This window comes from Mobula hypostoma, chromosome 9, assembly GCF_963921235.1.
Source record: "Mobula hypostoma chromosome 9, sMobHyp1.1, whole genome shotgun sequence".
In the NCBI taxonomy this organism is placed as follows: Eukaryota; Metazoa; Chordata; class Chondrichthyes; order Myliobatiformes; family Myliobatidae; genus Mobula; species Mobula hypostoma.
Genome location: NC_086105.1, coordinates 28,141,564 through 28,154,425, shown reverse-complemented (window position 1 = coordinate 28,154,425; position 12,862 = coordinate 28,141,564). Strand labels below are relative to the sequence as shown.

Below are 12,862 nucleotides of genomic sequence, written 5' to 3'. Positions count from 1 at the left end.
CAACTTTTGTATGAGGTAATTGCCTTGAGTTTTACGGGATATCGTGTGCCAGGATCTGGTAATGCTTAGTTTGTCTTTATTGATGAAAGAAATGGGTAGAAGAAGTGAGAGACACTTCTGTGGATTGGTCTTTGTCATACTTGTAGCTTGGTGTGAACCAACCGTGAACTTGTTGTTTTCATTGTGCAGTTATTTATGAATATAATCTTAAGTATTGGAAGATTTTGGTCAATCCATGGCAAGTTTTTGACTTGTTTCCTTCTGTTTATTCTTAAAAGAATTGTAAATTGTTTCTTCACTGAAGAGTGCACAACTTTTTGTTTTGGAGTACTTTTTTTTTTCCTTTTTAAAAAAAAAAGGATGGTACAATAGACATCCATGTTTTTATTTGACGGTTTAGAGCCAAGTGATTCTATTGGTAGTCAAAATATTCTCCTTGGATTTTAATTCATGTAACTAAGGGTCATATTTAATTTGCAACAAAGACTGGATCAAAGTGTTTGTTCTGTCAAATATCAAAAGTCAATTGAATGTTGCACTTTGCCTATTCATGATCATTGGGTGTAAAAAATTTGAACAAATATGTAAACAACAGGAATTCTGCAGATGCTGGAAATTCAAGCAACACACATCAAAGTTGCTGGTGAACGCAGCAGGCCAGGCAGCATCTATAGGAAGAGGCGCAGTCGACGTTTCAGGCCGAGACCCTTCGTCAGGACTAACTGAAGGAAGAGTGAGTAAGGGATTTGAAAGCTGGAGGGGGAGGGGGAGATGCAAAATGATAGGAGAAGACAGGAGGGGGAGGGATGGAGCCGAGAGCTGGACAGGTGATAGGCAGAAGGGGATACAAGAGGATCATGGGACAGGAGGTCCGGGAAGAAAGACGGGGGGGGGTGACCCAGAGGATGGGCAAGAGGTATATTCAGAGGGACAGAGGGAGAAAAAGGAGAGTGAGAGAAAGAATGTGTGCATAAAAAAGAGTAACAGATGGGGTACGAGGGGGAGGTGGGGCCTAGCGGAAGTTAGAGAAGTCAATGTTCATGCCATCAGGTTGGAGGCTACCCATACGGAATATAAGGTGTTGTTCCTCCAACCTGAGTGTCAGAATAGGAATGGGATGTGGAATTAAAATGTGTGGCCACTGGGAGATCCTGCTTTCTCTGGCGGACAGAGCGTAGATGTTCAGCAAAGCGATCTCCCAGTGGCCACACATTTTAATTCCACATCCCATTCCCATTCTGACACGTCTATCCACGGCCTCCTCTACTGTAAAGATGAAGCCACACTCAGGTTGGAGGAACAACACCTTATATTCCGTCTGGGTAGCCTCCAACCTGATGGCATGAATATCGACTTCTCTAACTTCCGCTAAGGCCCCCCCTCCCCCTCGTACCCCATCTGTTACTCTTTTTTATGCACACATTCTTTCTCTCACTCTCCTTTTTCTCCCTCTGTCCCTCTGAATATACCTCTTGCCCATCCTCTGGGTCACCCCCCCCCCATCTTTCTTCCCGGACCTCCTGTCCCATGATCCTCTCGTATCCCCTTCTGCCTATCACCTGTCCAGCTCTCGGCTCCATCCCTCCCCTCCTGTCTTCTCCTATCATTTTGCATCTCCCCCTCCCCCTCCAGCTTTCAAATCCCTTACTCACTCTTCCTTCAGTTAGTCCTGACAAAGGGTCTCGGCCTGAAACGTCGACTGCGCCTCTTCCTATAGATGCTGCCTGGCCTGCTGCGTTCACCAGCAACTTTGATGAACAAATATGTATGTAGCAATGTGGTTTTGTAATAAATTTAGTATGACATTTTTGACATAATTTCTACTGGGTTACGTTCTGTCTGATTTCCTATTCTATAAGTCTAAGCTCTTGATGTTTTTTTTCTTCTCCCTTGTTTCTTTTAGCCTTTGCTACTACAGGATTCGAGTGCCACACTTCCCCAGTATTTAGCCCAGCAAATCCAGAAAGCTCAGTAGAAGATTGCCTGGCACACCTTGGACAGAAAGTATTTCGGGAGCTTACTGTGCAGGTGCAGGAGGCGCTGCAAAATATTCTTGTCAAGTGAGTTGCTTTTTTTAAAAAAGCATTTGAAATTTTCACTAAAGGGAAATCACAGAGAAACACTATTTGCAGTGACTGGTATCTTTTTGGTTTCCATTTCTATCTCTGCTGCAAACAGAGCTGCACTTTTAATGTATGGTGAATTAAAGATGTGTAAATGGGAGTTGTGTTGATTTGCCCTTCCCTCAGCAGCCTTTTGCAGTCTGAATCTGTCGTGTCTGGAGACCTGACTTGATGTGTGTCTGGGTATCCATCATTCTGCTTATCCTGTAAAGGAGCCTGCTGTAGGTGTGAAACCTGCACTTCCGAGCTCTTCACTTGTAGTGGGGGAAAAAAACACACTTTAAAATTTCCTTGTTAATTCAATATGTTCCTTGTTAATTCAATATGTTCCTTGTTAATATGGAACTGGGCAGATCACTTGTTACAAGTTAATTTTATGCTATTCAATGCAACGTTGCAAAAATATATATTTTTATATTGAGGGACCAGCATACCGACAGTATTTAAGATGTAATTGATCGAGTGCTTTCCTGGTGTATATGACAAATAAATTCTTCCCAGGCTTCCAGCTGGGTACGGATATCAATTATAATCGACGTTTCAATGACAAACTCTGCCATCTTCAAGGATGAAGCCTCAATTGGGTTGTAGTTTCTTTCTAACTCAATACTTTTATTATCCACCATCCCCAAATCCAATGATTACTTTTTTTTTCCAAGAATCTATTTTATTTTAAAATATTTTAACTTTATTTTAATTCTTTTTAAACATGGTAAACAGTAGTACATGTATTATTCCTCCAGTGAACTTAGCTAGTTTCAGAGAGTTTTGGGAAGTGGAACCAAACATGTTTCAAAGGGAGGGAAACTGAGCAAAATAGAGGTCAGAGGCATAGGAACTGGAGACCACATGAGCCAGCTGATTGTCCACTGGGATTTCCGAATAGTTGGATTGTGGACTATCAGTATAATTTCTACATTAGTATTAATGTATTGTTTAACAAATAATATAGTTTGAGCAAGTTGCTTAACAACATGGGGTTGGGCTCAATTTCAAAAACTCGTTTCTGATATAGTCATTCTGAAACCACCTCCACCTTAGGCTGTATTTGGGTGGCAACTCCAGTTGCTGTGAATAATACAATATTTTTAAGTTGTCTTATTGTACTATTGTCAATGTCATACAGAATTACATATAGCATTTGTGCCTTTTGGATTTTCTAACAGATGTCAAGGAATATCTTTACATGTTTTAGTCATGCAAAGAAGTATCTCAAACAACTTCAGGGTGATTTTTTTTTTCTTGGTCTAATTTTTCAGACCCCTGGAGTATGAGCTGTACAAAGAACAGTTAAATCAACTTACCAGCCACACCAGTGGATGGAATAAGGTAAAAAGTAAATTATCATTTTGGAGCATTCCAGTCAAAGTAATAACGGAACTTTTTTTTAATATTGATATCAAGACTACAAAGCAACATGACCAAAAGCAAAGAGAGCCACTTTAATGAATGCACAATTAGAGGAGAGGGAAATAACTGCTTTATGCAACTGCTCTGTGCAATTTCAAGGAGGATGTTGAAATAGATATTTTAGATAATTTTGTATTTAATACAATTCTTTATTACAGTTATGGCCTACTCAGTTGCTAATTTTCTGGTTTCCAGTGACTTAAAATAGTGTTGCTGTAGGCAGGTAAAAACATGTTGGTGGTTCCCAAAGCAAGAAATACTGCCAAATACTTTAATAATACTTTTTCTGTATAAATAATCAAATAGATTATGGTAAACTATTACCACGAACAATGAAAAGGTGGGTGGAGGCAAGGCAGAGTCGAGGGTCGAAGTTTGCTGGTGCGAGGAGGAGTTGGAGCAAGGTGGAGGCATATTCAAAATCTGCAGAGTGAGGTCGAGACACGTTTGTGACAGACTCAGGGTGTGCAAAGTGGAGAAGCGTCAGGGGAGGAAATCGGGAGCGAGGTTTGATCGATCTTTAACGCCAGGCTGATTTGGGAAGGTCAGATACAGGCCAGAATGTGGCAACAGGGTTTAGGCCCAGAGCATAATGGAGCAACAAGGCCCCGGGTCCTAGAGCGAGGAACGACCCAACGTCTGGACACGTTAAACGCTGGGCTTGATGGATTGAAAAGGCCAGCTGTCGGGAGCAGAGGCGAAGGATGTGAGCCTGCTCTGGGGTTCATGTCTGCGGGCTCCACCGCATTTGCTCCGCTATGTGCTGAACTGGGCCTTCGGGCCTGCTCCAGCTGCACCAGGTTTCGTGTCTGGGTACTCGCGTTCGTTCTAAATGCTACTTGATTACTTTTATTGTTTGCACGATTTGTTTTCTCTCTCTATACATTGGCTGTTTGTCATTTTCTTTATGGGTTCTTTTGGGTTTCTTGTTTTGTGGCTGCCCGTAAGGAGACAAACCTCAAGGTTGTTTAGTGAATACATATTTTGACAATAAATCTACTTTGTACTTTGATTTTGAATTTTTGTTATTGATGACTGAGTAGGCCAGTGCTATACTTTCCTTAACAATGAATTTGAATATGAACCCATTGTCAAGTCTTTTTTTACTTAAAATAAAAACTAAATTGTTCAGAAGCTATTGAATAAGATTAAGACAAAATAATAAGAATGCTTAACTCGCACAACTAGATTTCATACTGATACACTTCATAACCATGGGATTCACTAAACTGTTGCATTTTAGAGTTTTAAGTGTATGTAATAGAATTTTACCATGTGACTGTTGGCCCAGTTTCTTTATCCATCTATATATATGATGTAGACTAGTTGCGTAGGTTTAGTTGAAGCCAAACAGAAGGTTAGGCGGAAATTAATGCTGGAGGCTTGAAAACTTTGACTTTTATGTGGAGGGAAATTAATAAAATATGGTGTGGTTTTGATGTTTCCCATTGACAAAAGAATTCCTGCCCTTTTGTGCATTGAATGTCAAAAATTTGGTTACAATCAGTAAAGAGAAGAGACCCCATTTCTACTTACTTGATGAGTAAATGATTAACTTGGACTGAAAGTTGATACATCTGAGTTCATAAACCTGGAAAAAATAAAGGTTATTGATTGATGCTTGCGGATTCACTGATTATATTACAATTTTCTCAATTACTTTGATATTGAAAGCCTAAGATTCTCATGTTTTGCTGATTGTCAAAGTTAATTATATGAGACTTTAGTCCTACACAACATGCCCGACTCTTCACCGCCTGTTGAAATAGTATGGAAAGCTACTTGGTTGTATCAAAACAGCCATTTGAATAAAACCAGTGATCACTTTTGGCGTAGTAGCAGATTGTTGCAGTATAGTAACACATCAGAGAAAAGAAATGGCTTTAGATATGTTCAACATTGACTCATCACTAAGTCATGACATGAGCAAGTAGTTTTACTGCAATTACTATTCAGCCTTGGTTGATGAGCCAGTGTCCTCCATGTTAAACTGTTCTTGAAAGAAGCGCAGAGAATATCAAAAGTACAGAATGGACTCAAAATCAGAGTCTGGAACCTACTGAGTACAAGCCAACCATTAAGCACTCATTTGCACTAACCTCACATCCTGTTTTATTTTCTCCACATTCTCATCAGTTCCCACAGAATCTGCCATTTTCCCTACGCACTAGAGGCAATTTGCAGAAGCCAGTTAACCCACCACACACCTTTGGGATGTGAGAGGAAATCGGAGCATCTGGAGGTGACCCTTCAGGTCACAGGGAGACTACTTGGTGGAGTTCATTCAGCGGTCAGAATTGAACCCAAGTTCACTAGAGCAGTGGGGCAGCTGCTCTTCTGGATGTGTCACTACTGTGCTTACTCTGTGTGGAGAATTTAGAGTGCCCGAGATAATGTAGTTATCTTAGAAATGCAAATACTTGCTAAATTATGAAGGATCTGTCTGCAAGACTGGGCATGTACTTGATGTAGAAATAATCAGCTTGAAGGAAAAGTCAACTTGAACTCATAATAACCAAACTCCTTGTTGAAGATGCACCATCCATGGCTTTACTAGAGTGTCCTTGTGGTTTCCTGGTTACGCCTTCACATGCTATGCTCTTTGTGAGGTACAGTTGTGTTGAATGGGGTATTAGAAGCAGTAGATTGCATTCTACTATAACACTGGAATTGCCCTTTCTTCACTACTACCAGCAAGCCAGAAAAACAGCCTTGGTTAAGTGAAGAAAAAGAGTATTAGGAATGGTACCGCTTAAACTTAAAAATGCAAATAACTTGGTTTGAAAATGTAAGTCTAAAAGTGTAACAAAAAAAAAACTGGTGGCCAAAAAAAATTCTTCCTTTTCTGTCCTCGTCCACAAACCTAGTGAATGCACATTTAGTTTTCCAAAGAGCATCAGTCTTGTAGGGGCCACGTATCCATTGTCTGTATTATATTTTGTATTGCTTATTTATTATGGGCAATTTGTCACGTGGGTTGGGGCCTGGTAGAAGGAAATGAGTATAGTTGTGTATTCATGCTTAGTTTAGTGTGGAGGCAGCCAGGGAATGATTATTTTTGTTGACCACTTATTACACTTATTTATGATCTTCATTGTTAATTTGATAGCTAATTACTCTTATTTTGTAAGTCGCTAATTTAGTTTTTAGTTTTTATCACTGTACGATTGCTTGCTGGTTTCATAATAAACGATCAAACGTACTTTTTTTCAACTTGAAACTCGGTTATTTGGAAACGTGTCATACAGTGTCAAATCCTGTATTCAGTTTTGGTTTGTTTCCAAGTAACTGCTACATTTTGTTCCAAACGAGGACCAATCAGCAGCAAAGGATTGCCTCCGACCCATGGGTGAAACTGGAGCAGCTTGTGGTAGGATTGTCTGTTGATTTGCGTTGTGCATTTGTGGTTTGAACACAGTTTTGAATGGTGCTTGATTGTATGGTGTTTTCCTGAGGGTTCTTTTGAATTTTTTATTGGAGTGCCAAAATATTCTTCCAGTTGCCGACTGTTTGTTACCTACGGTTATTGAACGGAATATCACCAGGACATTTTGCGAATGTGCTATGGGCAAACAGGTAATTGCGATATGTGCAGTAAGGAGAATGTAACATGAGTGAAGTGTGAAAGTGACGACTGTGGACCTGAAGTCGGGGCTGGCAAAAGAGAAACTAAATCTATAGTGGATAGAATCAAAAGAAGTATAAATGTGAACAAAAAGGTTTAATACCATCAATTAAGGATCTTTTGAAAAGTTATGAAAATGCATTACAAGTGCAATATCATCTTAAGGGCTTGACCGTTCTCTGCGAAGCTGTTGTACATCACATGCTCATCTCATTACTTATCAAGGACAAGCAGGATAAACAAAACAAATGTTTTTCAAACGTTGATAGCTTTTGTAGTGTATTCTTCGAGGATGTGAAACAATGGCTGACCCAAACATGTTACATTGTTGCTGCAACGTGTGAATGTATCTCACCTTCCATCAAACAATGTTTCTCAAATTCCAAGGCATGTTTTGACTATGCATATAGCAGGTGACCCACAGGATGATTAAAAACCAAATGACTTTGTGTCAAATATCAGTGCTTGAAGTTCTGTTGCAGGAAGAACATTTTCTTTATCTACTACCTCCTCTGCACATGTTAAAAGGGAGGCTGATTTAGCTGCATTAATGGCACATTGATGATTACAGGACAAGTGCATTGGAGGAGCGAGAGGAATGATTGTTTTGGAGGAGGAAGGAACAGCTGAAGGTGAAGACAGAAATTGCTGCACCTATGGCTAAAGTTAATGTGCCGAGGGCATCAAGTGTGGAGAGTGCTAAAGGCGCTCCAGCAGGACAGTCCAATGGTGTGAGTTTCTATATTGTAAAGGCAGAGGAAAAGCAAAAACACTCTAACAATATTGATTCATTTCTTCCTTAAGTGTCTGTGAAATATGAGCAAGACCACCAAGAGGTAGTTCAGAGTGTTTACTCTCCATCTGTGTCTGAGGCACTCTGAACCTATGTCACATCCAACAGCTCGAAAGGGGTCATGGTGACATTCACTTACAGCATGGAAAACACTCTTGTTTTTGATAGAGGTCAAAATAGAATTACTGATATTGAGGAAGAAAATGAAGTAACAATCTTATTGGCACAACAATGATTGCCTAAAAGAGAGATACAAATCTTCAATGGCGATCCATTGCAGTATCATGAAGGTTTTTGAAAACAGTGTTGAAGGCAAGACTGATGGTTATAGTGACCGCCTCTGTTTCCTTGAACAGTACAGTACACTAGAGGTCACCCTAGAGAACTTGTCAGAAATTGCCAGCATCAACCCTAAGAAAGGATATGTAAAAGCTAAGGCTTTACCATAGGAACATTTTGGTAATGAACAGGAAATTGCATCTGCCTACATGCATTAGGGTCTTTTGTGGATACCTATCAACTCTGAAGCTGTCAAAGCACTTCAAGACTACAGTATTTTTCTTCGAGGCTGTTGCAATGCAAGGAAGAAGTGCAGTACATGCTTGAGCTGGACGTGCCTGCTGATATCGACTGTTGTAAAGAAATTGCCCTGTATGCTTCGAGATAAATGTAGAACGAGGGTCTGTGAACTGCAAGAAAGGCACAACCCTAAGACGACTATCACTAACGTTGATTTTATTGAAAGGAAAGTAAAGATTGCTACAGACCCGGTGTTTGGGAGTATACGGGATGCGCCATCACCTGCAGTAAGCATCGCTTTAAAGGAAGCAACTCTCTCACTACTGTGACCACAGTGAGAAGTAAAGCTTAAACAAAACTTGAACTAATGGAAGGGGTGCAAGACCCCCAGTAGGGGTTTGTCTGTTCTGTGAGGGTTCATTCCCTCAGCTGGAAAAAAGGACCCGGAGAAGATTGCCTTCCTAAAGGGAAACTATGTCTGCATTGGTTGTTTGTGTACAGGACAACATCAGTGAGAGTTGCAGGAAGCGTATTTCATGCAAGGTATACGGTTGCAAGCATTCCAGCAAACTTCATATCCACTCTGAAAAGGGTGCAGAATCGAAACAGATTGTGAAGGAATAGTGCCTGATAACTAATGGCCTTACAGGAGCTGGTGATCATTATTGTAAACTTACCATAATTCCAGTACAAGTGATGTCTAAGAAGAATAGCAAGACAGTGATTACTTATGTTTTCTTGGATCGAGGGAATACAGCAGGATTTCTGCACAGTGAAGCTCAAGCTCACAGGAAAAGGAACACTCATTCTCTTGCACACTGGGCCAAGAGAAGGGTGAAAGTAACTACGTTGTTTCATGATTGGAAGTAGCTGGCTTAGATGGTGAAGTTATTGTGAACTGCCTAACGTCTCTGCAAAGGGAAGAATGCCTGTCCACGGAGGGAACATTCCACATCAGATGGATCTCCAGGTATGAACTCACCTGAAACATCCATTTGCCAGACGTTGATTCCAAAATTGATCTGCTGGTAAAGATGAATGTGCCTAAATCATTAGAGCCATTGCAAGTGAATTGTAGAGTTAATAATGGACCACTGAAAGGAGACAATGGTGATGGTAGAGATTGTACAATGAGATGGTACAATTGATGGTAGAGATGGTCAAGATAGCACAAGCTGAGTTGACATTTAATAGGATCTCTGTTTTGAACTTGGATGAACTTTGGCAGCGGCAATTCAAGGCAGATTTCCCTGAATGGAGTCGGGATGAACAACTTGGTTTTTCGAGGGAAGACCACAAGTTCATGGAGCTCGTTACAAATTCAATAAAGCTGGTGGATGGCCACTACCAGATTAATTTACCTTTTCGAGAAGGAGGAAAGTTAACATCCCGAGTAACAGGAAGATTGCAGATCTAAGGAAGAGATCTAAGAAGGATTTCCCATTTCATACTGACTATAGAGCTTTCATGAAGGATGCCATCTCTACAGATTATCCCAAAAGGGTGCTATTAGTGGATCTGGAACGCAGATGGGAAAGTCTGGTGTATTCCACATTGTGGTGTTTATCACCACAGAACAGGGAAATTTCATGTTGTGTTTGACTGTGAAGCGACTTTTCAGGGAATATCACTTAATGCTCAGCTTCTATAGGGACCAGATCTTGCAAGCTCACTGATTTGAGTTATGACCAGATTCAGAAAAGAGCTAGTTGTGATCATGGCAGATATTGAATCAATGTTTCACCAGCTTAAAGTACCAGCAGAAGTTGCAGATCTGCTGAGATTTCTCTGGTGGCCTGATGGTGTACTTTAGAAAGATAGTACGTCTCTTTGGAGTAACTTTCATCACTGAGCTGTGCCAACTTCGCTCTTAGGAAATGCACCAAAGATAATGAAGAATAGTTCTGCTGCAAGATAAGGTTTTGCATTGCTTCAATGCTGATGACTGTCTTGTGACAGTGTCAGGCATGGCCACTCAAGGGTTGAAGGTTAAAACGCTCCTGAAGAAGGAGGCATGGGTATCAGGTCCTCGGTATGTTCAGCCTGGAGAGCTCCTGCTAGATGATCCAGAAGTCAAGAGTGTTGCAATGAATGCCATACAGATTGAGGAGGATGTGGGCGCAGTGACATCACTTCTCACCTTGGACCTGTTTGAGGATGACAGTGGCCTGCATTCTTTGATCTAAGAACATGCTCTTGTTTCTTAGTCAGAAGAAGAAGGAGCAATTGAACACCGCTCTTGCTCAGTTTGACGGATGAAGAACATAAAAGGTATTCTTTGGGGAGAGAGAGATTGAGAAGGCCAAAGGTCAGATTGGCTGAGGTTGTGTCTCGGTGAAGAGTTCAGAAAGGCTGAAATGGACATCACTGAGTTTTGCCGAAGAAGGAGCTTTCTAGATGAATTCTCAAGTTTGCAAAGGGGAGAAAGTGTAAAAAGGAACAGGCATATTTTCAACCTCAATCCAGTACTTGAAGGTGGTGTCTTGAGAGTTGGCAGATGGCTTAGGAGGGCATCATGCCTGAGGAGACTAAACATCCTGTTATACTGGCAAAGGATCTTCATATCCCAGACCTCATTCTGAGGCCTGTACATCAAGAGGTGGGAAATGGTGGCTGTAACCACATTATCTGGATTGTGCTAAAAATACTGTGTTCCTAGCGCTAGTACATTTATAAGAAGAATCCTGTCTAAGTGTATTGTTTGTCAGTGGTTGCACACAGCTTCAGGATGCCAGCACGTGGCAGATCTACCTCTGGACACAGAATCTCTCCAGATGAGTATCTATGTACATGTATAGGAGTGGACTACTTTGATTTGGACCTTTTTGAGGTGAAAAGCAGAAGGAATCCAGTGAAGAAGTATGGGCTTATGTTTACCTGTCTAGTTACCCAAGCTGTTCGCACCAAAGTGGCATCTTTAGACCCCATTTCTTATGTTAATACACTTCAGTACTTTATAGCAAGATGAGGACATGAATCTTGCTCTGATAATGCAACAAACTTAGTTGGAGCTGAGCGCGAGTTGAAAGAAGCCATTGAGAAGTGGAATCATTTGCGGATCAGTGATGTCCTTCTTCAGAAAGGAATGAGTAGATTTTAAACCCTCACCCTGCCTGGTTCACATCATAGAGGAACATGGGAGAGTTTGATCAGGTCTGTGCAAAAGGTCCTCATTCCACCATGAAGGTATAGAATCTTGACAAAGAGGGTTTCTGCACACTCCTTTGCAAAGTGGAAGCTATTACCAATGGTCACCTAATTACTAAGGCAACCTTCAATCCTAATGATTTGCAAGCACTAACATCTAACCATCTGATCTTCTGAAGACCTCACCATCCTTACCACTAGGAGAGTTTTAAAAGGAAGACATTGATGCTCATCATAGATGAAAGCAGGTCTAATACATGTCAAACTTATTTTAGAAACGGTGGGTCAAGGAGTACTTAACACAGTTACAGAAATGGTCAGATACAAAACGCATTTTCCACCCTAGAGACATTGCGCTTACAGTTGACGACTCGGCGCCTCAACTCGTGGATCGTGGGAAGAGTTATTCAAGTCCTTCCAGCCAGAGAAGGATTTGTGCGGGAGATGGGCATCAAGACCAAGACCAGCTGACTAGACAGGCCTATAAGGAAGCTCTGTCTAATATGGAGGCAGAGCTTTGAGGAGCTATGGCTCTAGAAGCTTCATGACTTTGGCTTGACTTGCTGGTTTGACAGAGTGGTGGTAAAAATCACACTGCACTGTCCTAAGTGCTGGTAACCTCTGGCTTAGATGACTGTTACATGACTTGAAGAAGAATGGATATTTGCATAAATGTAAAGATATTCAAGTTTTAATTTTGTGTCTCCTGGTTTTAAGAGTATGTAATTATTAAAATGTATTAATTAGGAGCTGGGATATAGGAGACATTTATCTATTGTATTTTGTGTTGCGCATTTATTATAGGTTAGTCACTTGTCATGTAGGTTGGGGCACGTTAGAAGGAAATGAGCTTAGTTAATATTCATGTTTAGTCTTGGTTAATTTAGTGTAGTTTGGAGGCAGACGGGGAATGATTTTTTCCTTTTTGTTGACTATTGCTTTTGTTTACAATCTTTACTATTTTGCTTAATTGTGTTAATTTGGATGTAAATTACTCTTGTTTCACTATATTATATTAGATTAGATTATGAGAACATGCAGTCCTCTTTTCATAGTCATACTTTATTAATCCTGGGGGAAATTAGTTTTCGTTACAGTTGCTCTATAAGTAATAGTAATAGAACCATAAATAGTTAAATAGTAATATGTAAATTATGCCAGTAAATTATGAAATAAGTCCAGGACCAGTCTATTGGCTCAGAGTGTCTGACCCTCCAAGGGAGGAGTTGTAAAGTTTGATGGCCA

The 12,862-nt window shown here is 40.6% G+C and overlaps 1 protein-coding gene across 3 annotated transcripts in view; it reads left to right on the top strand.

The window, feature by feature from the left end:
* The window catches only part of bcl2l13 (BCL2 like 13), a 56,253-nt gene that overhangs the window by 2,580 nt on the left and 40,811 nt on the right, over positions 1–12,862 (top strand). For all 3 annotated transcript variants that reach the window (XM_063057944.1, XM_063057943.1, XM_063057945.1), the window contains exons 4-5: positions 1,904–2,060; positions 3,383–3,452. In XM_063057944.1, coding sequence (XP_062914014.1) covers positions 1,904–2,060; positions 3,383–3,452 — 227 coding nt within the window. The remainder of the gene's footprint in view (positions 1–1,903; positions 2,061–3,382; positions 3,453–12,862) is intronic.